This window comes from Leopardus geoffroyi, chromosome B1, assembly GCF_018350155.1.
Source record: "Leopardus geoffroyi isolate Oge1 chromosome B1, O.geoffroyi_Oge1_pat1.0, whole genome shotgun sequence".
Lineage (NCBI taxonomy): Eukaryota > Metazoa > Chordata > Mammalia > Carnivora > Felidae > Leopardus > Leopardus geoffroyi.
In genome coordinates, this window is record NC_059327.1 from 7,510,505 (window position 1) to 7,537,146 (window position 26,642).

At 42.5% G+C, this 26,642-nt stretch overlaps 1 protein-coding gene and 1 long non-coding RNA gene across 2 annotated transcripts; both read left to right on the forward strand.

The window, feature by feature from the left end:
• The first annotated feature begins 3,459 nt into the window (after positions 1-3,459).
• LOC123584539 lies at positions 3,460-7,287 on the forward strand. Its single transcript, XR_006705509.1, has 2 exons — positions 3,460-3,761; positions 6,989-7,287. It is a non-coding gene; the product is annotated as an uncharacterized LOC123584539 (long non-coding RNA).
• A 5,915-nt stretch (positions 7,288-13,202) lies between these two features.
• Positions 13,203-25,636, forward strand: SPCS3 (signal peptidase complex subunit 3). The gene is made up of 5 exons (XM_045452378.1): positions 13,203-13,496; positions 14,962-15,035; positions 17,346-17,422; positions 20,992-21,107; positions 22,047-25,636. Exons 1-5 carry the CDS (start codon positions 13,354-13,356, stop codon positions 22,177-22,179), a joined length of 543 nt encoding a protein of 180 aa, XP_045308334.1. The 5' UTR covers positions 13,203-13,353; the 3' UTR covers positions 22,180-25,636.
• Positions 25,637-26,642: the final 1,006 nt, after the last annotated feature.

Here is a 26,642-nt window from a genome sequence, read left to right on the forward strand (position 1 = left end):
CAAGATTCCATCATCAACATATTCAATTTTTCACTGCATAATAAATACTGACCACTACACTAATAATAATAAAAAAAGGAACCAAAGAATTGCAAATGCTTGTGATAGAATGTTCCTTATGAATAATGATTATTTGAGAATCTTCACTCCTATCTTCAGTAATGGACCAGCTGATAAATTGCCTTTTGGCAAAGTCATATATTAAAAAGTTACTTTCACTCAATAAAAGTATAATTGATCATTCAAGCTCACTGGAGAGCGTCTCTGCTCAAGAGATTTATTTATAGGGTGTCAGTTCTAAATATGACTGATAGCTTAGTGAAATGCTTCTTTTGTAATTCCGCTGGTCTTCAAATAATTTACTCCTAGTCAAATCAGGAACAGTGAGGTATTTTTCATGGGACGTTGGGGCACCACCCTTAGTAGGAAAGCTTGGCATATCTCTGTTATTAGAGATTTCTGTTTTCTTTGCTCTTAGAGTTCTCTGTGCATATGAATTTGCAGATGCAAACTGACTGGTGTCAGTCATTCTAGTATCTTCCAAAGCAGCTTTTGGGATGCCATCTACTATAGTTTCTGGTAGAAGGCTCTATGTGAGTCCTTTCAATTGTAATGGGGAATTTGCCTGCTATCTTTGTTACCAAACATTATTGATTTAGGTAGCAATAACACATTAAAGCAAGTCTTCTATAGACACAAAATCTCCCTGGCATAATAGTCACATATTAAAAACACACAATGCAACCATCAAACTAGTGTTTCGTGGCCTATAAAACAGACTCCTACTCTTAATATGGTTGGTTTAACTGAAAAATTATTATGTTTTGTTTTGACCAGTCTAATAATATACAATTATGTTTAAGGAATAATAATTCTGTTAGCTTACATTTAGATAGATAGATATGTATTGCATTTGAATATATACATATTATATATTTTATATATTAATATATTATATGTTATAACGGTGTATACATATATAATAGTTTCCAAATAATTTAAAGGCACATTATCTTATTTAATTCTCATAACACATTGACTGAACAAAGGCATTATGTAGGCTGAATGTGGACTACAAATAAAAATGACAATGTAGCTATTCTTATACCACATTATCTAAAAAGTTGCCTTCCATCATTTGATATCATTAAATATTTTGATTTTACTTAGGCAACTATGATAGGCACTAAGAGGTATTTCTCATTTTGAGATCTATACTAAATATAGCTCTACTGAAAATAGTAGTGGTTAGTTCACATCTGAAAATGCATTATGAAAGTGAGCAGGAAAATGACTCATAAAATGGTAAACATTTGAAGCAGCCAAAAACTCTCTTAGAAGCCCGATAACAGCGTGCAACAAATTAGAGAATAAGCATCTATCCCCACTATCTCTTACTCATTCCAGAGTACTTTGGATCCCAAATAAATATTCCCTATGGAGATTCTACAGTTTTACATTGCTGAACATGCTTTGATCATGGCTATTTTTCAGTGAGCCACAACGCTGAGTGAGTGAGTGCCTACCTAATTTGTAGAGAAGTTTAGTGCATGTGTCCAGCTATAGGTATAAACTCCAGCAATTTTAGTGTTTCAGGCACTGGGTTGGCTTTCATTAAAGAGTATAACTATTGGGGTGCCTGGGTGGCTCAGTCGGTTAAGTGTCCGTCTTTGGCTTAGGCGATGGTCTCCTGGTTCATGTGTTTGAGCCCCACGTCAGGCTCTGTGCCGACTGCTCGGAGCCTGGAGTCTGCTTCAGATTCTGTGTCTCCCCCTCTCTCTGCCCCTCCCCCACTCGTGCTCTGTCTCTCTCTCTCTCTCTCAAAAATAAATATTTAAAAAAAGAGTATAAACTGCAATTATGGATAGGATTCAAATTATTTTCCATGAAACACTTAGAAAACACAAGAAAATCAGGAGTTACAACTCAATATGGTAGGTAGGGTATCACCTAACTCCTCACGTTGGGTCGTGAGCTTTAGCTGTTAACAAAGCTAGGACCCTCCAACAGGCCTGGTTTGAGGGAGAGGTCTGCGGGATATCATCCTCAGAGATTTGATTCAGTGGGGCCCAGAGAACTATATTTAAACAGATATCTTGGATGATTCTTTTATATAGCCAATTCATGAAGCAACATTTGGGAACCATAGCTCTAGAATATCTTGGCTTTTATACTTTACATTGGAGGCACAAGATTATCTGCTCTAGCATTTGGAATGAATCTGCAATATATTTAATGGGAATTAAAATAGTATTTAACTACTTTGCAGGAAGTTACTATTTAAAACCCGGAGATGATGAATAAGATGAATATAGTTTATAATAAAATAGCAAAATTGCATATATCATAATCGTGTCAGCTCTTCCAAAGTCACAGATACAAAGTTAGGACCTTTTCCTTTTCTGAATCTACAGATCATGCCAATAATCCTGAGTGTTATTGCTGCTTGTATTGGATTATTATTTCAAGTAAAACTCAGTATGACTTGTGTCAAAGACATTGTTTCCTTCCCAGTTAATTTTGTATATATTGCTGTACTCTACCTTGGTCGCAATAAAGCAACTACCTCGTATTCGTATTCTAAGTTTTTGTTCTCCCCCAGACTGCATAACCTGCAATGCCAAATTTTACATGTCCGAATCATTGATTTGGATGAAGAACGACTCATCAAAGTCCGTTTGGTACATGATTATCCTAATGGCTAAGAGCTTGGACACAAGCTTGACACAAAGATTGAGTTGAGGAGATGGGCAGGGATGAAATGAAAAAGTTTAGTCCTGGGGGGAGAAAACCCAAATAATAACCATAATGGTAGCCGATAACATTTATTGAGCACTATAATTTAAATTTAGGATACATAGAGATCTCTATAGTTCTCTATATCCTAAAATATTTTAAAAATATAGAATATAAAACTTTATTCCAAGTATCTCATTTCATGCAGTATCTCATTTGTTACTCATAATAACCTTGTTATGAACTGAATTATGTCTCTCTCAAAATTCATATGTCAAAGCCCTAACCCCCAATAGATTGTATTTGGAGAGATATGGCCTGTGAGGAGGTAATAAAGATTAATAGAGGTCACAAGGGGGAGGCCTTAATCTGGTAAGAACAGTGTCCTTACAAGGAGGGGAAGAGTCATGATCTCTCTCGCTCTCTCGGCACACAGGGAAAGGCCGTGGGAGGACACAGCAAAAAGGCAGCCTTCGGGGCACCTGTTTGACTCCGTTGGTTGAGTGCCTGACTCTTGATTTCAGCTCAGGTCATGATCTCACGGTTTGCAAGACCAAGCCCTGTGTTGGGCTCCACATTGGGCATGGAGCCTGCTTGAGATTCTCTCTCTCCCTGTCTGCCTGTCCCTCCCCTGCTTGTGCTCTCTCACTCTCAAAAAAGAAATTAAAAAAAAAAAAAAAAGGCAGCTATCTACATGCCAGGAAGAGAGACCTTCCCAGAAACTAACCTTGACTACACATTGATCTTGGGTGTAAAGACGTCAGCACTGTGAGAAAATAAACGTGTGTTGTTTGAGCCACCCAGTTGGTTGTTTGAGAGACCCAGTTGCCATAAGAAAATCCAGTTTTGTCATGGCAACCCTATAGGACTCATACAGCCCCTATCGGGTAACAGCTCCATTTTACAAGTAAATGTAGAAACAGATACAGAAAAGAGACTCAGGGAATGTATAATAACCTGTCCAAGGTCAAAAAGTAGACAGAAGAATTTTCAGCAGAGTGGATGGCTACAAGATCAGGCTCAAGGTAGGAAGTGCGAGAGGCAGGAATACTTATTTATCATTGTTTTTAAGTTAAAGTATAGTTGACATTCAAGATCCTACTAGTTTCAGGTGTACATCATAGCGATTAGATGTTTTTCTATGTTATGAAACGATCCCCATGACAAATCTAGTTACCATCTGTTGCCCCACATTATTAGAACATTATTGACTACATTCCCTGTGCTATGCATTACATCCCCCTGACTTACTCATTTCAGAAAAGCAAGTTTATGCTTCTCAATCCCTTTCACCTCTTTTGCATGCCCCCCAACCCCTCCCCACTCTGGTAATCAACAGTTTCCTGTATCTGTGAGCCTGTTTTCTGTTTTGTTTGCTTTTCATTATGTTATTTATTTTTAATTTTTTAATGTTTATTTATTTTTGAGAGAGAGAGAGAGCACAAATGAGGGAGGGGCAGAGAGAGAAGGACACACAGAATCTAAAGCAGGGTCCAGGCTCTGAGCTGTCAGCACAGAGCCTGATGTAGGGCTCGAACTCACAAACCACGAGATCGTGACCTGAGCGGAAGTCAGACGCTTAACCGACTGAGCCACCCAGGCGCCCCTCATTATGTTTTTTAGATTCCACATATAAGTGAGATCTTACAGTATTTATCTTTTTCGGTCTGACTTATGTAACTTAGCATACTACCCTCCAGTCCATCCTCGTCACAAATGGCAAGATCTCACTCTTTTTTTATGGCGGAGTAATATTCCATTGTATATACCTACCACACCTTCTTTATACCTTCATTTACTGAATGCACTTAGGTTGCGTCCAGATCTTGGCTACTGTAAATAATGCTGCAACAAACATAGGAGTGCACATTCTGGTGTTTTTGTTTTCTTGGGATACATACCTAGAGCTGGAATTGCTAGACTGTTTGGTAGTGCCATTCTGATAAGCAAAAATATTTCAAACCTAGAAACAGGTTTTCCAACAACACAGTGAGATTCCTTATATAATAGTCGTATTGCTGGATTAGAAATCTAGGCTAAGATGGGGCGCATGGGTGGCTCAGTCGGTTGGGCATCTGGCTCTTGGTTTCGGCTCAGGTCACGATCCCAGGGTTGTGAGACGGGGGTCCGCATGGGGCTCTGTGCTGAGTGTGGTGCCTCCTTGGGATTCTCTCTCTCCCTCTCTCTCTGCCCCTCCCCTGTTCACGCTCGCTCTCTCTCTCTCTCTCTCTCTCTCTTTCAAAAATAAATAAACTTTAAAAATTTATTAAAAAAAAAAGAAATCTAGGCTGAGAGAAGCAATCTTGTAGGAAATGTCACGTGGCTCAGAAGAGGCAGGGAGGGGCTTTTATCTGTTCTCTGAGGCTAGATGACCTTGGGAGCCAATTCGGGAAACATTTTCTAGCTTGACCTGGGGAGGAGCCAAAAGATAAAGTTTGGGACAGCTGTGCAAGCCTGATGTCTCTACTAAGACAGAACAAGGATAAAGACCACATCCCACTGTATTTAGAATACAGTCCAAGTTCTTTCACATGGGCTGTATCTACAGCATACTCTTGGGATTTTTTATCCAAACCAGGACATTTTGGAAGGTGAAAGGAAATACTATTTCAATTTTTCTAGTACGACAGGTTAAGCCAGGACAGTCCTGGCCAAACATGGATACAGCTTTGCAGTAGGGTCCTGCCTTGTCTTACGTCATTTCTCCTGTTCATGTATCATACTGACTTTCTTTCAGTTCTGTGAACACATCCACATCCAAGCCGATTCTTGTTCGGAGACCCCACACCTACTTTCACGCCGCGTGATCCAACCCTTCTCTCTTGGCCCGGGTCACTAATCGGTAGTGGTCACTGTTGGTCAGTTGCTCAGCAATCTTCCCCGCTTCCTCCTTCCTAACCACTCTTTGGTTTCATCCTGCCCCCACCTCATGCGACCCCTGCGCTCGGGAACTCTCGACCACATCCTTAGTCCGGGGAAGAGCACTGACTGAATGAGCCCATCAGCACACGGCATTGCTCTCTCTGGCCAGTGACTTAGGGACAGTGCATTCCCTGGGTGCTGCACGCAGGCAGCACAAAACATGCTCTGAGGTGGTTTGAGCAAGCTAAACAGTGAGGGGGTGGGGGGACGGTCACGGCCGCTACTGCCACGGGTGTCAAGCACTCAGGATGCACCCTGCCTGGTCATCTTCAACACGTGCCTGGAGATGCTCAGCCATCATATTCACATTGAAGCCACAGGAAGGAAGACGGGACCAGGAAAGGCGTGCTCCCTCCCTGGAAGGGTAGATCTCAGAAATTACACAAATTACCCCCATTTACCTGCCATTGCTAAACCCTAGTCACAAGGCCACACACAGTCACAAGGCAACATGAGAAACGTAATCTTTATTCCCGGTGGCCCAGTGCCCTGCCGAAACCTGAGCATGATGGATGTTGCTGGAAAACTAGCGGTCTTTCTACCAAGGTGGCTCAGCCTGAAGGGCAGAGGTTAGTCTCTAAGCTTATTTTTCTTTTCCTCTCATGTCAAGGAAATGCAACTAATCCTCAAGTTGCAACCATCGCTAAATGAGAGAAAGATAGATTTCTATGTTGTCTGAGACATGATCCTAAGAAGACCCGGGTTTAGAAGGAAACAGACACTTTGGGCAGCAGAACAGAAAGAAGAACCAAGCTCCTGAGGACACGGTTGGGCACCGAATCCCCCAGCATGAAGCTCTAACTCTTTGTGGGTTCGAAGGAGTTAGATGGGTCCGAGTAGAGATGTGAAACCACTCTGTGAAACCACTCTGGTTCACGGTCCCTTTCTTGTAGTTAAGGCAGCTTGAAAGCATTCCCTACAGGCCTTCCTAAACAGCCAGCCTCTTTTACAATCTCTCTCCTCAACCTCTTCTTTGCCTTCACGGCACTTACAGTAATTTCCAATCATTTATTTGTTGTTTAAAGTCACTCTCCTCCGAGGGGCTGTAAGCCAGCAGCTATGGGACTGGAATTGTTTTGCTCTAGGAAATGAGATGAAGTGGGTTAGCACAATGCTTGGCACACAATAGGCTTGTAAATAGATGTGCCATAAAGTGACACTAATGAGCCTCGTTCAGAGAGACGTTCAGAGAGAGTTTCTAAAGGTAGAGAGAGCTAGAGCCACGTGAAGTGATGCAGAAGGACAGTGGGGGGCGAATCAGCCTTTCCTATATTCTTAGGTTTTTTGCCATAAACCAGTTTTTCAGCTACAGCCAACATTTGTTTTGTAGGGTTGGCAGTGATCTCGGATTTGAATATTGAGCCTCCAGTGCATAAATGGGACCAGAGGGCTTCTAACCACCTCCGATGCTGTCACATTGCAACCTTGAAGCAATGCCTTCCCAGGCAGCAGAGGGCAGGATGTCTTATCTGCAGGTGGCAGGGCTATTCACATCTAGCTCTTAGACCCAGGGCTTTGCCCCTGAGGGCGTGTTTCTGGCCGAGTTTTCTATTGCTTACTCTTCCCCTCCTCCCCAAACCTTGTGTCATTCTTTTACTTCTGGTAATAGCAAATACATTAAACAATGAACTTGATATGTTTATATTTACAGGTGATCTCTGAAGTCACATTCCACTCGGAAATGTAGGTCTAACATCTTTCTGTCTCGTACACTCATTGTTTCTTCATATAACCCGTGGCATTAATTTTTAAACAATATGTAACTCAAGGCTCTGTTCTAGTTAAATGTGATTATTACACTGAAGCTCGGGGAAAAAGTGTAACCACGACAACTGAAAGCAAGTAGTCTTTACTTTCGAAATCGATGTTTCGATGAAAATTGACTTTTAGCAGGGCCAATGCGAGTAGCTATCTTTTATGGAGTGCCTACGTGATTCAGGTGTTACGACGGGTAGTTTACACAATGCAAGCAGCAACATGTGTTTAATCCATGGGAAAAGATTGGTGCTACAGGCTGCTCTATGTTCTACAGAATGAGTAGTTGGAATCGTTCAATAATAGGAAATTATTTGAGTTTGAAAATTTTCAGAATTAACATTTGCATTAAGATAGTACTCACCATATGATCATGAGTAACTCAACTATTACAGATGCAAATGAATTGAAAAGAAGTTTCAAACATTTGATAAAGTCCACAGAATAGTTGAGTTAAAAACAATTCTTTTTTAAAAAATTTTTTAAACGTTTATTTATTTTTGAGAGAGAGAGAGAGAGCAGGGGAGGGGCAGAGAGAGAGGGAGACAGAATCCTAAGCGGGCTCCAGGCTCCCAGCTGTCAGCACAGAGCCTAACACGGGGCTCGAACTCATAAATCGAGAGATCATGACCTGAACAGTAGTCGAATGCTTATCTGACTGAGCCACCCAGGCGTCTAACACAACTCATCAAAAAAAATTTTTTTTAATGTTTATTTATTTTGGAGGGGGGAGGGGCAGAGAGAGAGGGAGACAGAATCCTAAGCAGGCTCCAGACTCCCAGCTGTCAGCACAGAATCCGACGCAGGGCTCGAACCTATGAACTGTGAGATCATGACCTGAGCCGAAGTCAGACACTTAATCTCCTGAGCCACCCAGGCGCCCCCAAAACAACTCATTTTTTATCTGTAGGAGTATTTTTTAGATTTGTAATTATCCTTCTATAAAAGTTTTGAGATGTGATTCATTTGCCTCAGAATCGTGGATATTTTGTTTTAAAACAGAAAATAAAAACAGGCATTTAATATCAGCCCTCTGTCTCACCACATCTTCTCCCTCTGGTTTTCTGTTTCCGAGCTCTTTGAGGCTGGGACACGTGCCCCTCCCACCCACCTCCCTATAACCTACAGGGTCAACTCTGCAGGTGTTTAGACAATCCTGATGGCGGTAAGAAAGATTATCAGTGTATGAATACCCCTGTGCCCTGGAGTGGGGCATAGTTAATCCAAGATCCCCAACTGGGATCTGGGACGCAGCTATGGCAGCTTCGCTCCTTAGGCCCCCCCTTTAGTGGCTTCTCAGCCAGATGTAGCCTCAAATTACAATATCCCCTTTCCACTCTCGTCCCCATCCGAGACAGGATTGAGAATCTGCCATGGTCTCTCCCTCTGAGTTCAGCCTGACTATCCAATTTAGTACCTGGGAGTCTTGCCCTGAATACCTACGAACATTCTATAGCCTGCACGGACACACCTTGTTCAATTACCACTTACCAGCCCAGTGCCTGAGTTCTACCTCTATTATAAGTTCCCCAACAGGGGCTTCTTCTCTTACAATCAGAATCAAGCCTAATGAGTACATGTAGTATGTCAAGATTACGTGGCCAGAAAACCCAACCTTAGAGAAAAGATTTACCAAGAATTATTTCTGAAAGAATTAAGGTAAATGGTCAAGATAGATCCCCCGATATCTGTCATCTATGTTTTATTCCAGCAACTCTCCCCAAACTGTTAAATAACTGTTACCAGATGTTACGCACATAATAATTCTTACTTTAAAAACACTGATTTTAGGCTTATAATTCTAGAAGAATTGTAAGTTCACCTTAAGCTGAAAGGAGGAAGGGGAAATGCAAGGTCAAGTACAGAGAGGGCTCTGTATCCACATCTGTATCAAAAGGCTCAACGAAGACAGAAAGTGGAGAAACACAGCTTGTAGACTGGCTAAAGTTGTGGCTCTTTATCTTGTTCGACAGAAGGAAGACACGACCTATTCACTGCTTCATTCTAAGGATCTTTGTGTCAGGAATCACTTGGGATCTTTCCCAGGAAAATTGTCACAAAAAGTACCGACTGTTGATTATCTAACTTAGAGTGAAGCATATCTTAAACAAATTAGCAACTTAAATGCAGAAAGACCCCCTAAGAGTTTATGTGTAACTCACATCTCCTATGCTGGTGTTTTCTGCATCACCACTGTCCTGGGAACACCCTTGGGGCACTGGGTTTTGCCTGCCTCTGCGGTAAAATCAGGGTAAATGGCAAGATGATTTTCTCAGCATTTGTTAACAGATCTGAGGCTGGGTCATAAGTCTTTTGCTTCCCCATCTGCTCTCGAATACCAGTCACTTATGACTGACTCCTGCAATGTGACGCATGATTAAGCCACAGAAGCAGAATTTGTGCTTCAAGAATTTCAGTTTTAGTAGTATATTCACATCGCTTGAATGGTACCTCTTACTTCCTTCCACTCGAAAGATTCACAGAAGTGTAAGAGTGCAAAAAATTTAAACATATTCCAGCATTCAGGAGCTAAGATCTAGTACATTCTCTTGAAATTTTTTTTCTTTCAGAATAGACCTTTCAAAGTAAGGATATGAAGAATTCAGATATTTTCTTACTCCTTTTTTGTAAGTTACTAAGATGGAATAATATTGTTGCATGTGGATGTTTAATTTATCAGGTATTCTCAGTAGTTAAAAGTCTGAGGGAAAAAAAGGTAATTTTAGGTATTACTCAGAGTTTTCTAACCTCTGCTATATATTGATTTAAAATTCTTTTCAGCTTACATACATAAATAAGGAGCATGAAAGTAACCGATTCACACAAAGAATATACTTGACTGAGATCATGGCTTTTGCCTGATTGGTTCCCCTTCCAGGGAGGCCAGCTGAGCTGCTGAAGACACTGAATGGCTCAATGATTAAGAACAAGTACTGAAAACATCTTCCCATCCGGTGCTGTGGACACGTGTAAAAGCAGAGGGTTGCGAAAATCAACATTAAGCGGGTAACTCAAGGTCAAGAGCTCAGAGAAAGGTGTCCACAGGAGTAAACAGAACAGGGCCTGCCACCAGCATTGGGGACAGAGGGGACAGAAGGGAGAAGGCAAGGAATCCAAAGGGCAGGCCGAATAAATGCAAGGTGCAATCCATCAAAACACGTAGGCAGTTTAGCGCCCCAAACTAAGGATGAGGCACGTTAGAAAGGCTTAGGATAAAAAAAAAAAAAAATAATAATAATAATAATAAATAAAATTATGACTCTTTCCCTTACAGAATAGAATGGGGCTAAGTTTTCTTGGATTTTGGTAGAAATCCTTAAGAACATCCTTCATATGGAAATTTATGAAGCAGGAGATAGTCTTTGCGTTGGGGGTGTCCACGACCCCGTCAGGTTTGCTGATTTGCCATAAGGACTCACAGGACTTACATAGTCATACTCACAGCCAAAGACCATATTGCAGTAAAAGGATCACACAGTAGAGACAAAAAAGGGAAAACGTGCATGGGGAGAAGTCCTCTCCCAGAAGAGTCACAGAGGATGTGCTTAACTCCTCCAATAATGGGTTGGGACAGCACAGGCGAAATGTTGTCAACTGGGGAAGCATTAGACTCAGTGCCCAGGGTTTTCACGTGGGGATGGTCATCTAGGCACCCTCTGCCCGGCATGTCCCAAAATTCCAGACTCCCCAAAATAAAGCAGGTGTTTGGCATCAGCCACATTGTTTCAACAGTTTACGTGCAGTGAGACACTTTTATAACTTAGGGGAAGTTTTACATCAGTGCGGAGAATTGTTTGCCAGCCAATTTCCTCGATGCCAGCCCAGGGCCAAGCCCGCAGGCGGTACTTCTAAGGAGAGATGGCTCAGACCTGTTGTATTGACCCTTCCCATAACCATTCCCCACTTTTATTTCCATTCCAGATGTGGCTGGCTTTGTTTGCCAATAGTTATCTAGAAACCTGTCTGTGATATAGGTGACTCAAATGAGTTAAAGAACCTCACCTTGCATGGTCTGAATTTTCAGCTCGTACTCTAGAGTTTCAAGGGTTTGAATATATTATAACAGGGTAATTCCCCAAAGCCGACCTTGAGGTGGACTGCTCAGCTGGGACTAGCTCCCCTGGGATGTGTGTGGGTTCTCCAGTGACCAGATGTACACCCTGGCACGTAAGAGACATATTTTCAACAGTGCATTTCTGAGTGAAGTCAGAGGGGGCCAGAAAGAGAGAAAGGTTGATGAGGTTCTTCAACTAAGAAAATGCCACGGGCTTCACTAGCAGCCTCTCACTTTCCTGAAAGTGTAGTGTCTCTGGGACATGAGCAGAGAAGTTGGATATTAATTGCATAGACTATTCAATGACACCCCGCAAATTCGGATGTCTTTGCCTAGGGAACACGGAAGGGCTTTTGAATCTTCATTTTCCTTGGGAGGGTGGGGTATGGATCCTCAGAAACCAACGTTCTGTGGTATAATTTCCTTTTTTTTTTTTAAAGTTTATTTATTTATTTTGAGGGGGAGAGAGAGAGAGTGCATGTGGGTGTGCATGGGAGGGGCTGAGAGAGAGGAAGAGAGAGAGAATCTCAAACAGGCTCGGACTATCAGTACTGAACCCCACGAGGGACTCGAACTCACCAACCATGAGATCATGATCTGAGCTGAAATCAAGAGTCAGACGCTGAAAGGTCTGAGCTCCCCAGGCGCCCCTGGTATAATTTCTGATAGCCCCTCAAGGATACTCAAGAAACTAGTCTGATACGTCAAGAGGAGCAGGCTGCTGTCAACAAATGAGCTAACGTGTCATGCAGGGATATAGTCCAGTGCACACAGGCAGACCAAACACAGTGGACTGAATGGCCAGATTCAAAAAGCAAGTGTGAGACAGGAGGGCCTGGGAATGAAGATCCGGAGTGCAGAGCCAAGACTCAGGGCCGTTACATATCGATGGCTTGCTAATTTAAAATATTTAGACATTAAGGGGCGCCTGGGTGGCTCAGTCGGTTGAGCGTCAGACTTCGGCTCACGTCATGATCCCGCAGTTCTTGGGTTCGGGCCCCACATCTGGCTCTGTGCTGACAGCTAGGAGCCTGGAGACTCCTTCAGATTCTGTATCTATCTCCTCTGTCCCTCCCCCGCTGGTGCTCTGTCTCTGTCTCTCTCTCTCCTCCCTCAAAAATAAATTAAAAAGCAAAATAAAATATTTATACATTGTGCTGTATGGCAATCCCACAGTAATTATCTCCTTTGAGCCTAAGAACCCCGTGAGGTTATTCTTTTAGTTATGGGAAATGTCACGTTAAAATGCAAATATTTAAAATTGGTAGCAGCAGCTCTTAACCGTCAGAAACAGCTTTAGCTGCAGTTGTAAGGCAAAGCATTACTGGGAACTCGACTGAGGTTTGACGTGGAAAGTAAAGTAAAGGCACACTGCTTTGGGGAACCGGGCGGCCACTCTTTCTGTCCCATACCCTCCAAAAAACTGTTGTAACTTTGACCCGATGTGACAAAGGGTAAGAGTTTTGTAAAGTGCTGCTTCCAACGCGCAGCCTCAGAACACACTCCAAACGAACTTGTTCTGCTGCTGGTTTCAAGCGCAAATTAATGAAATACCGGCACTCTGACCACCACACCGAAGGACCGGGAAAGAAGGGTGGGCGAGCCTAGCGGCCAAAGGAGAGGAAGCCAGGACAGGGGCGGGTCTTCCGTGGCGAAACCCTTGCTCGTCGCTGATTGGTGGAGGCGATAGGCCGCGAGGGTGGGTGTGTCCCGGGAGGAGGGCGCGCGCGCGCGCGTCGGAGGACCGGAAAGGAGGCGGGGCCGCGGCGGCGCGCGCTCCCGGAACGCGCGCGGGCGCAGGCGGCGCGGATCGTAGGGAGCCGGTCCGCGGCCGGAACGGGGTCCCCCGTGTGCTTGTGGAACGGGGCTCGGGGCAGACGGTCGCGATGAACACGGTGCTGTCGCGGGCGAACTCGCTGTTCGCCTTCTCCCTGAGCGTGATGGCGGCGCTCACCTTCGGCTGCTTCATCACCACCGCCTTCAAAGACCGGAGCGTCCCGGTGCGGCTGCACGTCTCGCGGATCATGCTGTGAGTGCGGCCGAGGCCCGGCCGGCGGGGCGGGGCGCCTGGACCGGGCCGGGGTGGGCGTCGAGGCCGGGCCGCCGCGCCGGGGGCGGGGGGGGGGCCGCGGGGCAGGGCGTCCGCGCCGCCCCGGGGCCGCCCCCACCCTCCCCGCTGCCGAGCGGCCGTCGCCGCCGAGGGCGGACGCCCGGGTGGACGTCGCGGGCTTCCCGGCTTCCCCTCGAGCTCCCACCCCTCCGCCGCAAATTCCCGGGCTTGCTCTTAAATTTTAATTTTGAGTGTTACTCAGGCCAGTGCCTCCGCTTCCTTCCTGTTCCTCACTTCCCCCCGCCCACGCCTGGCCAATGAGGGAGCAACACACCAGCAGAGCGGCGGCGCCGCCGCCGGCCGCGCGCAGCCCGCCCGGTGCGCCGCCCGCTCGCCCGGGCTCCGGTGCGGTCCGCCCCGCCGCTGGTGAGCGCGCGGGGCCGGCCCCGCCGTCCCCCCGCCGCTTTTGTCCTTCCTGCCTCAGCCGGCGGCGCACGCCTGCTGCCGCTTTGAAGTTGGCAGGCGGGGTCGGGATGCGCCGAGCGCGGTAGCCGTCCCAGCTCTCCGATGCGGCGCGGTGGAGACGGTCTAAGTCCGCCGCGTGAATAAATCGGCGAAAATGCCAAAAATGGGATTCCAGAATGACGTTGTCATTTCGTGAATGCTTTTGGGTTTTTTTCCTTCATAATGTTGGTTCTCTGGCACTTTTTTCTTGGATACGTTGCTTTTTCCCCCCCTGGTTCTCACCTCTTCTCTGTTCCATCTTGCATCAAGTTCACTCTCGTTCTTCAACGTCAGTTTCCTTGATTTCTTTGTTGGAGTGGCAGGCAAGCCAGTCCTCTAATCGCCGACTCCACCCCCCGCCACCACCCCCTTTTTTTCTCTATTGCAGTTTATTAGATACTGTGTTTTGGATTCAAATAGACACAGGAACTGTTAGCTGGTGTTAATCTTGAGCAAGTTTCGTACCGTCCTGGACCTTAATTTCCTTTTGTCTAGAATGGAAATAATACCCAACTTGTAGGCTTGTTGCGTGAGGATTGAGATCATAAAGAAAATACATTCTTCACCTGGCCCAGACACATAATAAGCACTCAATAAACAACAGTGGTTATCACTTTATCTTAGCTTCTTCCACACCACCTGTAGTCATCTGGAACCTTCTACCCATGCTATCAAAGTGCTTTACAGCAAGTGTTTACATTTTGAGCAGTTTTTACACCCCGCTAGGGATTCTTTGTTAAGGTATATGAATATGGCGAAAGACCTCATTTTGTGTCAGATTAACATTTTTATCCTGTTTTCACACTTACAGGTTTTTCTGATTTTTACTTGTTTCTCTCTGGGATTGCTGTTCCACCTGTGCGTCCAGCTTTATGGAATTATGTGAATTGTATGTGCCGTTATATTTCAAGGATGATAATACTTTTGTCTTTATTTTTAGAAAAAATGTAGAAGACTTCACTGGACCTAGAGAAAGAAGTGATCTGGGATTCATTACATTTGATATAACGGCTGATATCCTTTAAGAAAATGTTTTATTGCTTTCTCTGTAGTTGTATAATGATACACATGTTGCTTAGTGATTTTTGACTATGTCCTGAATCAGCCATACTTTAGTTTCTTTTTTTAAAAATATAATTTATTGTCAAACTGGCTCCCATACAACACCCAGTGCTCATCCCAACAAGTGCCCTTCTCAATGCCCATCACCCATTTTCCCCTCTCCCCCACCCTCCATCAACCTTCAGTTTGTTCTCTGTATTTAAGAGTCTCTAATGGTTTGCCTCCCTCCCTCTCTGTAACTCTTTTTTCCCCCCCTTCCCCCATGGTCTTTTTCTGTTAAGTTTCTCAAGATAAACATCTGCACCCATAGGTTTCCATACCTATGTTTCTATTAGTAAGAGTTTTCATACCTTTTCATTCACACTTTGAAAAAAATTATTTTTGGATTCTTCAGTTATCCTTTTATGAACCTACTTTAAATTGTTTACAGAAGCATTAACTAGATTGAAAGCTGTAAGAGAGTTTGAATCTATTTCAGAAAGAAAATACCAGGTTGTTTGGATTACAGAAAGAAAGATGTTACCAGTGCTCAGCCTATGTAGATGGAATCTTTCACGTACAATCCCAAGTACAGATCCATATTTTACAATAGCAGATATACGTAGGTGGAATATTTTATGTACAGTCCCAAGTAAAATATCCATATTTTACAGTAGCAGAGAGAAACCTAGGTTAAAAAAGTGAATTGGCATCTCTTAAGGTTTAGAAGATCATTATCAGAATGGTCATTGGTAAACTGTATGAGCATTTTGCCATTATCGTTTTTTTATAAGTACTTTTATCATAGGAGTCAGAAAAATCTTAATATTTAAAGGAGTTAATTTAGAATGAGGGTGATTTAATATTTTCTCTTTATCTTGAGTTTCTACCTTTGGAAACTGTTCATTTTGGCCAATCCAGTCTTCTAGGGTCTTGGTAGCATTGTTCCCTGCCCCTTCCAGTGCAGTCACCTGGCTCTTTAAGACCTCGGTATTAAAATTGGCTCTGGTGATGGCACTGTCTGAACTTGGATAAAGCACCTGTCTGTCGAAGCAGATAACATTCCGGAGAGTTTACCTGATACGGCTCTTGACTGCCATGGGATTACTTTAACTGGACTTTTTAGAAATGAAATGTTGAGTTTAGAAAGAGACTAAGAATTAGCTCTCTAGACACTTTTTCGGGAAATAGAGTGCACCGTGACAACAGTCCCATGGGAAACTTGGTATGTCTGCCTTTGAGTCTTCACGTCATTTTAAAACTAGTAAGGAGCTTGGATCTCTTGTGAAAGTAGTAGCTTTGTGTACCTGGAGAATTACAGTGAAATTTCCTGATCTCTCAACAACTGTACATTATTCAGTCTCATTTGTAGTTAAGTCAGCTTTTCTTAATGCTGCTGTGAAACTTGAAATTGTGCCCTTTCTTCTAAAGAGCTATCCTAGACTTCTCCATTCTTCTGCAGTAGTGTGATTCTTAGCGGATACACATGTCTAAACGTGGAATGAAATAGATGTGTTGCCGTTGGTATGAAAATGCACATAATGAAAAGACTTCACCATTTACATATAATGCTTAATAAAAATGCAAACATTAACTCCGTTCATTTCCCAGTGACACAGCTCTTGTGTTGAATCCCCATGAATTTTTTTTCCTTCACTCTGATGGGCTGATGAAATCAAATTGGTATTCAACTGCATATTCTTACCAAAGCACTTCATGGATTGAGACATTTTGATCTCTGCTGGCATGTGTCCAAAAGCCATGTGGACAAGTTATTATACTTCGTGTAATTAACATGAGCTAGTTCATGTTTGCTTATCAGTAAATTTAAATGGCGAGGGCTGGTTATCCTTTAGAACATCCATGGAATCGAAAGTGCTTGAAGGATGAAATCCTCTTTCTTTTAGACTTAGTCGATGTCACAGAAAGCTAAATTTTATATTGCTCTGTTGTTATTAACCAAACAATCTCAGCTAGTAATGCCTAGAGGTATGGGGTGATAATGCTAATAATCTTGCTGATATATTTTTCTTTGAAATGAGCTAGATTTTACGGTATGTATATATATACGTATACATATATATATATGTATACGTATATATATACACACACACACATATATATATATATCATGTATTTTTACTAAATTAGTGTCTCACTATGTTTCTGGCCCACCTCTCCTTTTTTTCTATTTTAGTATTAGTATTGTTGTGGATAATTATGAACGAGTGGTTTAAAAGTGGTATGCTGCCTCATGATTTATATATTCCTTAATTTATTTACATCTAGAGAACATATTTGATTGGAATGTTAAGCAATTGTTTCTTTATTTATCAGCAGAATATTCAACAAAAAATAATGTAAGTATATATATATATATATATACACACACATATCTAAGTTTTAATAGGTCTTTAAAACCTCATTAGTTAATAGATCATTAAAACCTCATTTTATTTATTAATTTATTTTAAATGTTTATTTATTTTGAGAGAGAGAGAGACTGTGTGTGCTCGTGAGCACATGGGAGAGGGACAGAGAGGAGAGAGAGAATCCCTAGAATCCTGCGAAAAGGGAGATCATGACCTGAGCTGAAATCAAGAGTGGGACGCCCAACTGACTGAGCCACCCAGGTGCTCCAAGAATATAAATTTTATATATTCAGAGTATCTGACCTGAGGAGTTTGGTAAAAATCACAGGCCTCCGGAGAGGTGATTCTACTAAGAAAACATCTCCTTTGGTAGCCTCTGTCTTTTTTCTGCTTCTGTAGCTCTCTAGTATTGTGGTCCCCTGATTGGGGTGCAGACGGGGCAATCCATAAGGAAAACCGTTCAGAGCTATTTTTTCCTCTCTTACGGATCTAGGAAGAGTTGCCAGTTTTTCAGTTCATTAGCTTTTTACTGGCTCTTAGGATGGAGTGGCCACTTCCAAGCTCCTCACGCGCCATACTGGAAAGAAGTTGATCTGTATGTTTCTCTGTTTAAAATAAAAGGGAAAGAAGCTTTACTAATACTTGCAATACGGGCTGACGTTAATATTCACACTCAGTCCCTAAGTCAGGGGATTACATGTCTCCTACAACATGCAGCGTCCCTGGAGGAAGAGGAGGAATTCAGCGGGCAGGAGGTTGACCACACTGCCTGCATTTCTTCATTCATTCATTTTCAGCATTTTGTAAGGTTGTGCAGTATAATCCAATTAAGTGGGTGATATTACCTATTTCTTTTAAGTTTACTTTTATTTTGAGAGAGAGCGTGCAGGGGAGGAGCAGAAAGAGGGAGGCAGGGAGAAAGAGAGAGAGAGAGAGAGAGAGAGACTGAGAGACTCCCAGGCAAGCTCCATGCTGTCAGTACAGAGCCCGATATGGATGGGGCTTGAGCCCACGAACCGTGAGATCATGACCTGAGCCAAGATCAAGAGTCGGCTGCTTAACCCGCTGAGCCGCCAAGGTTCCTCTGATGTCATCTATTTTTAAATAAATGAATCCTCACAAAATGGAAAAAATGGTTGAAAAGATTCCTGCAAAGGAATCACAGGTTGAAAATGTGAACGGTTCAACCACATGTAAGCAACAGGAAAGGGGCAGAGCTGGTGGGTTTCTTTCTCTTTGGAGCTGCTTAGCCACAGTGGATTAAAAAAAGAGAGAGCTGAGATCTAATAAAAAAGTTGGCTGAGAAAATTCAACATTGGTCAGGAATACTATTTGAAATGCAAATTTGCCTTGACTATCAGTGATGATATCGTCCGAAAGTAGTAACGTGTACTGTGCACATCATTTGTAAATAAAAATGCATCTTTTGGGGTTTGTGCTCCAAATAATTTTTGACCGAAAATCTTTGGAGACCATTTCCAACGATAAGGTCAGAAAGGATGTTGCTGAATGCTGGGTGTACGAGGAAATGGGGGTGAGGCATTGCTGCTCGGGTGTCACACTCTTCAGGCCAAAGTTTGCTTTCCACAGCTTTGACTGGAGAAAGGTATGTGAATCAGCAAACTCTGTGAGCTGTATTTACAGCTCTCATTACCCATGTATGTAATTAAAAACTGTAAAGGTGACAAATGTTTGAATCATGTCAGATTAATTTAAAATCCATCTAAGTATTTCTATTTTTCTTCTCATGAACTGTTTTGATAGTCTTACCAAGCCGTACATCTCCAGTTAACATTTGTCTGCTGGGAAATATTTTCCTTTGCTCTGGAGTTGTATGGGATTCACCAATTATTTACTTAAAAGTAGTCTTTCTAATCATAAACTAGACTTTATCAGAAGTTTTGTAATGAAAAGCTACTAAACTATTAGGTTAAAACACTACTAAAATTGTTAATTTGTAGATTGAAACTTACTGGTCCATTTTGATTTAGAGCTTTTTTTGCAGATAAGAGTAAGGGTTGAGATATTTGTACGGAATGTCACTAAAACAGAAATCCCCTGAAAGTGTCAAGTGAATGATTGTGATAAATGAATTAAAGTACAAAAGTGAAATCCATGGAATTAAAATGTGCTTCTTTGTTATTTCACCTAAGTCACTCTTGTGTTTGTTACCATACAGTCTGGAGGTAATTCGTATTTAGACATGAGTCTACTTCTGTATGTTATTTGAACTATATTTCCTTTCAAGGGATGAAAAATTAATCAACTTTACCTGTTGATTGGTTTGATTAGTTAACTGGAATTTTTAGTATTTCAATTCATTTTACATTTATTTTGAGCATACCTTTTATACCACAAAATTTGTTAGGCACTCGGATTATTGGGTTGGCTGAGTTTTGGTCCTTGTCCTTGAGAATCAACAGAATGTTAGAAGGGTCATTTAGAAAAACTTACTCTGAAGGTAAGAGTAATGACTGTGTACACACATACTATTCTACAGGTCTCGACAAATTATCCAAATTTATGTGTCACCTTGGCGACAGGTGTACCTAAATCATATTCATAATTCTGGTTTACCCCAGTGTGACTAGTGAGTTAATACAACTTGGAACTTTGACACATCATTGCTTTGGTGAATGAATAAATGTATAGAAGGTGTCATTTCACTTCGGCATATCTTTGATTGTATGTTCTTCAGTCTCGATGTTTCTGTTTAATCTTCGCGGTTTTATGGTGAAGATTTGAAACCTCTTAGAAATTACATCCACATTCCTTTTGAGTGAGCACACTCCCCACATGCTAGCAGTTGGCCTCCCAAGCTAATAATGCATAATAGCTTTATAAGAACAGATGTCTTGGGATTTAGTAGTGATCACAAATGTGTTTTGTCTTCATTTTATGCCCCTCATTTTCCAAACAGAACTTGCTTTTGATATGTCAAAATAGCGGTTTCAAAGAATTGGCTTCTAGAGTGTTGCCATAAATGAAGCAGTGATGTGCCTATGGTTAATTTAAGGGAAAAATATTTAGAAGGCTTCATTTCTTTAGTGGTTCTTTGATAATTTAAAGACCTTGGAGATACGTAAATATTCATGATCTAATCTGGCTGCAGTGACCCCTGTTAACAGTGTGACGGACCAGGAATAGTTGCCTCAGTTTCCCTGACACGATGCAGAGTCCACACTGAGCTGGGCAGGAGAGGTCATTTACGAGAATGCTTTCCTTCCAGGGATTCTAATAATCCCTTCTGTGTCTCCAGGGGCCTCTCTCTGGAGAGCGAGTAGGTCTACACCCTCGGAGTAAGCTGTGGGGGCCCTCAATGACAGTTGCCTTAGCAAAAGCAGTGATTTCCTGGGAGATCATCTTTTGTCCCAGCAAAGCTCCACTTCTTATGTGTATCCTCTTGTTATTGTTTTGTGTGCGTTAAGATTTTAGCAATTCCCTCAAAAGTTGTATTATTAATATAAATTAAACTATTTGCTTAGCACTGCTTTGAATTTGAAGTGACGGAGATGAATTTCTGATGAGCTGTCTAATTCATTTTCATTTTGATGTAGGCTCTGAACCAAGTAGTCCTTTGGGACAAGATTGTTCTGCGAGGTGATAATCCAAAGCTGCTGTTGAAAGATATGAAAACAAAATATTTTTTCTTTGACGATGGAAATGGCCTCAAGTGAGCAATTCTTTGTCCTTCTTTACTTGTAGTTGTGCGGGGGAGAGAACGATGTGAAGTATTTTTTGTTTTAAAGAAAAAGATTAGAGGGTACAAAGAGGACAGTTGAGAAAGAAGAAACGTATACGGATCCAAACCAGAGGATTGGGTAGAAGTACTGTCATAGTAACTGGGGTTTAGGAAAAGCACACAGTTTCTTGCAGTATGTGAACCCCAGTCACGCTCAGAGAGCCCTCGGATGCTTCTAGTCCCAAGTGCGCAGGGGGCTTGGGCTGTCCCACCTGCGGTAGGACTGTGGTTGGCAGGGGGCTCCTTCTGGAACATGGGGAGGGAAGTTCTTGGGGACCCTTAATGGAGAAAGAGTGCATTCATGCAGGAGGTGACACTGAGGGCTCTGGCTGTGCTGCTCTGAACTTCCCTGAACCTCAGTTTCCTTTCACACCCAGTGAAGGAATTAGAACGGCTGGTCTTTTGGGGTCATTTTTAGCTCTTAAGCTCTGCGAGTAAACATTGGAAAGGATTTTAGGGGAGAGCTGTTTTAACCAAAGCTCTGGTTTTGCAGACGAAAAATTGCCAGCCGTGAGAAATTGTGATGTGTTCACAATCTAGATAAGGATAGAATTAGATTGCAAATCATTGCCTGCTGACATCTAGCTCAAATCTCTTTATATTCTCTGTGTTTTACTCATTTAAGCTTTTTGGCTGGTGGTTCTAATAACTGTAACTGAGCGAATTTAGGTAGGTCATCATGGGATGCCTGCAAATAGAATGCGGGTCCCTGGGATTTCAGAAGACGAGAAAACTTCTGTTGATAGATGAGGGTTCCAGTTACAAATAGCTAGTTCTATAGTATTTGAGCCTCAGTGCTTGAATTAAAATGTTTTCTTTGAACTAAAAATGTTTCTGCTGACATCCGTTTATTATTATATCTTTTTATAGGGGAAACAGGAATGTCACTTTAACCCTGTCTTGGAACGTTGTACCAAATGCTGGAATTCTACCTCTTGTGACAGGATCAGGTCATGTATCTGTCCCATTTCCAGATACATATGAAATAACGAAGAGTTATTAAATTATTCTGAATTTGAAGCAACATATTTTTATACTTAATCCTATCTCATTTTTCTCTTCCCTTGTATCTTCATTTGTTTTTTGGTTGTTACTTTTTTTGGGGGGGGCATAAGACTAACATCAAAAGGCATATTTGAAAGGTTAATGTGCTATTTAGACTCAATTTTACAAACCAAACACACACAAAAGGAGGCCACCAGAGTGGAGTATTATAAAAATAAGACAACTACATAATAAAGATTTGTAACAAATTTATCTTGGAGATATTCCCTGTATGTCCATGATTCTTTATGGAATAGAAAGTGAGCATGAAGAGTTGTTAAAACTTTTAGGCGCCTGTGGAGTTATGAGAATGCTATTTTATGCCTTGCATTCATGCAGGTTCACATCGGATGTGATTCAGAAGCGGACATTCTCTTTGAGGGTGTGTCTCATTACTGGAAGCATTAAGATGGTTATTTGTGAGACACCTGGTTTATAAAACAGCCAAGAGGGACAGGATTTTGTTCCATTTGTCTTAGGAATGCCCCTTGATGCTTGGTTTTCTTACAGGTGACGAGCAACCTTCTCCACTTAAAGACTAAATACCTCTTTATAAGCTGGAAATCATTCTAACTCACTTTAAAGTCTCTTAAGTCAACCAAATATGTGTGTCTCAGTGCTTTCTCTAAAATTGTTCCTTTGTATTATATCTTTGTGTGAATTTTTAGCATTGCCATTGAAAGTTGAGAACGTTTGCATGGTTTACCTTCTGAGTTAAGTTTGTTTTCGTGAGCATGCCTCGTGCCACTGAGTGGTAATTATTTAAAATTTTTTGTAGGTCCCCATTTTAATAATTATTGCGGTAATAATCAGTATTTGTTGGTGTGCTTTTCCACTTAGAAGCACTCTCATATGTTTCACTATGTGTTCTCCTCGATAATCTAATGAGGTAAGTAGTTCGAATGTTAGGTCTTTGCAGATGAAGAAACTGACACCCGGAAGTTTATTGAATTGCTTTGCGGTTACCTAGCAAGGAAGGGAGTTAAAAGTTCCCTCAGATTAATTCTCTAAGCCTGTCCTTTCTCCTGTAGCTCTGATTACCGGCTAATCAGAATTCACTTACAATTTTCATTATGTTTTCCGTGACCCTGGACCCTCTTTCGGCCTCTCCTTAAAGCGGTTTCCCATCCTGTAAGGAAGTGACTAATTTTCAGGCTGCCAACAACTTCTACAGAGAGGATCTCTCGTTTCATTCTCTGCATAAATTAATTTTACTTTGTGAAAAGTAGAAGAATCCAAATGTATATAGAAATAATTTAAATGCAGAATAATACACGGTTGAATATGTGATCATATTTAACATGATTTTTTCTTACTGTGAACAAATAAATGTCCTCAAGGAAGCAAGTACAAATCAATTACCCTTAAAAGCAAGACCAGACACTGTAGTTACACTCTCAGCAGTAACCAAAAAGGGCTAATGTTTTCTAAGAATAGGTTTAAGCTAACAGTTGTTCCATTTACCTCCTATGAAACACCTCCCCATTTCCTTACATTGGTTTTAGCGGTCACTGTGTGTGATCCCGTGGTTTGTGTCAAAGGTTGCAGGTGTCCGATCACCAATACCAGAGTGGGTGTGGCCCCCAGCTTCTTCATTCAGCTCTTCAGGGTCTCGGTTTCTTTATCTGTAAGACGGAGTTGGAGAGTCCTTAACTTAAACAGTGGTTCTTCTATAACCACAGGAGTCTAAAATGCGTGGTATCTGTTCAGCAGAGACTGAACAGAAAAGCTCTTTAGTAATGTGATGACGAGAAGGCGACCAGAAGACTAACACACAACTGTTCCTCCTGATTTGACTTTATTTCTGTTAGATTTTATACCCAGAAAATTTAACTTTCTATAGTTTGTACAGATATTACACGTGGAAGCGTAGTATCCGTAGGTGTCTCGGCTGAACCCCAGGGTGCATTCGTGAAGGCGGGCACCACAATAAGCCTGCGGTTCCAACCAGGTGCAGGCGCCCGTGTGGTGGTTCCCTACACCTCTGTGATGGCGCGTGTGTTAGGTTGCCGGAGATGAATGTTGAAGTTCACTTGAGTTGAAGTTTATTTGACCAGTTCGCCTGCTTCTTTGGAGTTTGGTGAGGAAGAGGAGCAGAAAGATCCCAGTAGCACAATGGTTAGGTTTTGGTTTTTACTGAACTTCGGGCAGCTGCTCAGGACAAGGATGCTCCAACGTGGGAATAAGAAACCTCTGTCTCAGGAACTCATTTTTGGGTCGCACGGCTTTGTTGCTTGACCGTGATTCTTCATGAAAACAGATGGCCTTGTGTTCAGTTTGATCAGCATATCATCTACCTTAGTGTCTGTGTTTTCAAGAAGTCTTACGAAGTCCAAGGCTTCAGATTGAACAGAAACCTAAGTGTTAGAAATGTCTGAGTCCAGAGAGGATCTTGGGAAAGGAGAACGATTGCAAGAAACGTACCTAAAAGAATTCTGGTGAGAAGCCAAGTAATTTGCAGTTCGCTCACATCGTCCTTTTCTGTAGCAGGTTAGCCTGGAGAAGCTCTGTCAGTGCTTTTTTATTTCCCCAGTTGATTACATTTGGTTTCTTGATGCTTAAAGGAAAATAACAGAAAACTGACCCTTCAGAAATTCCTAAGGGTGTAATGGGAAAGTGGGTGATTGTAAATTTCCTATTTTGGAATTGTTTTACAGTTCTTTGGTGGGTCTGGCCGGCTTAGTAATAGCACGAAGATGGGTCTTTAAGGTTGTATCAGACATTTCTCCCCCAATATTCTATCTAAAGCTTCGTGATTGAAAGCTTCGGGTCTTTGAGGTATAGGTTACTGGAGGTGCTATTTTATAATATTTTGAGTTGACGTGAGATGAGTGTAGGGAGAAAAGCCGTAAGCTGTGAACTTGGGTAGTAAAACAACACCTATTTGTTTCAGACACTTGGCTTTTAGTAGAGAGCCTGTGTATGTTCTGTGTGACGGCCAGTGGGTTTAAAGAGGTCTCTTTCAAAAGTTGCACGTTTTGAAGCGATTTAGGAAATTGTTTACAAATAACAGATTCGTAAGAAAAAAATTCATGAAAATACTGAAGATATGTTTGAGGATTTTCGTAATTGCAATAAACAGCCTTTTTTTCTAATGAAGATGAATTTTGTTTACGAGTAAAAGTGTGCATTTTAAAAGACTTTCAGGTACATGCTTTTTATGTCAAGCTGCTGAACTAGAAGAAAATGAAGCCAAGTCGAGTAAACTTAAGTTCTTATTTTTTTTTCTTTTTGTGGGGTGGGTGGTGGGGGGAGGTTATTTACATCTAAAATATCTTCTCCAGACACTGTATGCTCCCTTCCTAGACTGTAAGCTCTTTGAGGGCAGTCCTGTCGGATTTGTCTTTGTATCTTTCCCCGCGCCTAGCACAGTGCCTTGCACGGAACAGGCGCCTAATAAATACGGATGATGAATGAAGTCCTTTGTCTTTGTGGCCAAACCGCGGGGGCCGCTTTGTTGCCGACACTCTCCCTGCCTGGTGAGTGCCGCCAGCTTCCGTTCTTGAGCTCCCGGTGATGTGGGGTGAGTCTTGTTTCCTTGCAGCCCCGTTAGGCTGCTGAGTGGAGGCCAGGATGCTGCTCCTCCTGCTTCTGTGACCCACGTTCTCCCAGCCCTCACTTTTGATCGTGAGCGAGCCAAGGGGTAGTGAGTGAAGGAGGAGTGATCTGGAAAGTGCTTTACTCTAGTACGAGAAAACCACAACCTAGACCCGACTCAAAATCTGCAAGATGCGTGCTTAGCTCCTGAAGAAATTGCTGGGAAATGCGGGTGCCTCCGTGTCAAGGTCTGGTTTGCCGAGCCTGCACAGGTTTGCCCCCCAGCCCTCACACGTCTGGCTCACGGGGCTGCACTGAACCTATGCATTTCCAGAAAGTTCCACCTTTTATCTATCCTTTATCTACCTCAGAAGAGAGAGGAGTTTCGAAGAAAACAGAACGTTTCCCAGGGAACTCAGCCAAAGCAACTCCCTCAAGGATAGAAAACCAGCCGACTTCAGTGGGGACTTGCGTTTTAAAGCCTAAGCGTATGTTATTTGGGAGGATACGAGAGGTCAGGCCAGCTTTTGGCTTTGTTTTCTTCAAACCTGGGCAACCCCGCATCAGAACTTCGGTGCTTAGATCTGTGTTGTACTCGCCAGGGCATGGGTTAAAGCAAGAGTCCGGGGCTCAGTAAACCGTTGCCCGATTCCTGAGTTCTTGCTGCAGAGAGAGGAGTGCATAGCCTTGGTGGGTGTGCCCTGTTCTACCTGAAGAGACGTGGAGCTGAAAGTAGCTTCCCAGCTGGGCCTTCCCCTCCCCCGTGAGAGTAGCATCGAGGCATCTCCTTTCTGGAACGTGGGTGCTTCCCACACATCCCGCTGGTGCATCTGTTGAGCGTAGCTGGCAGCAGGCATCTGGGAGGAGGAAAGTAAGCGTGCTGAT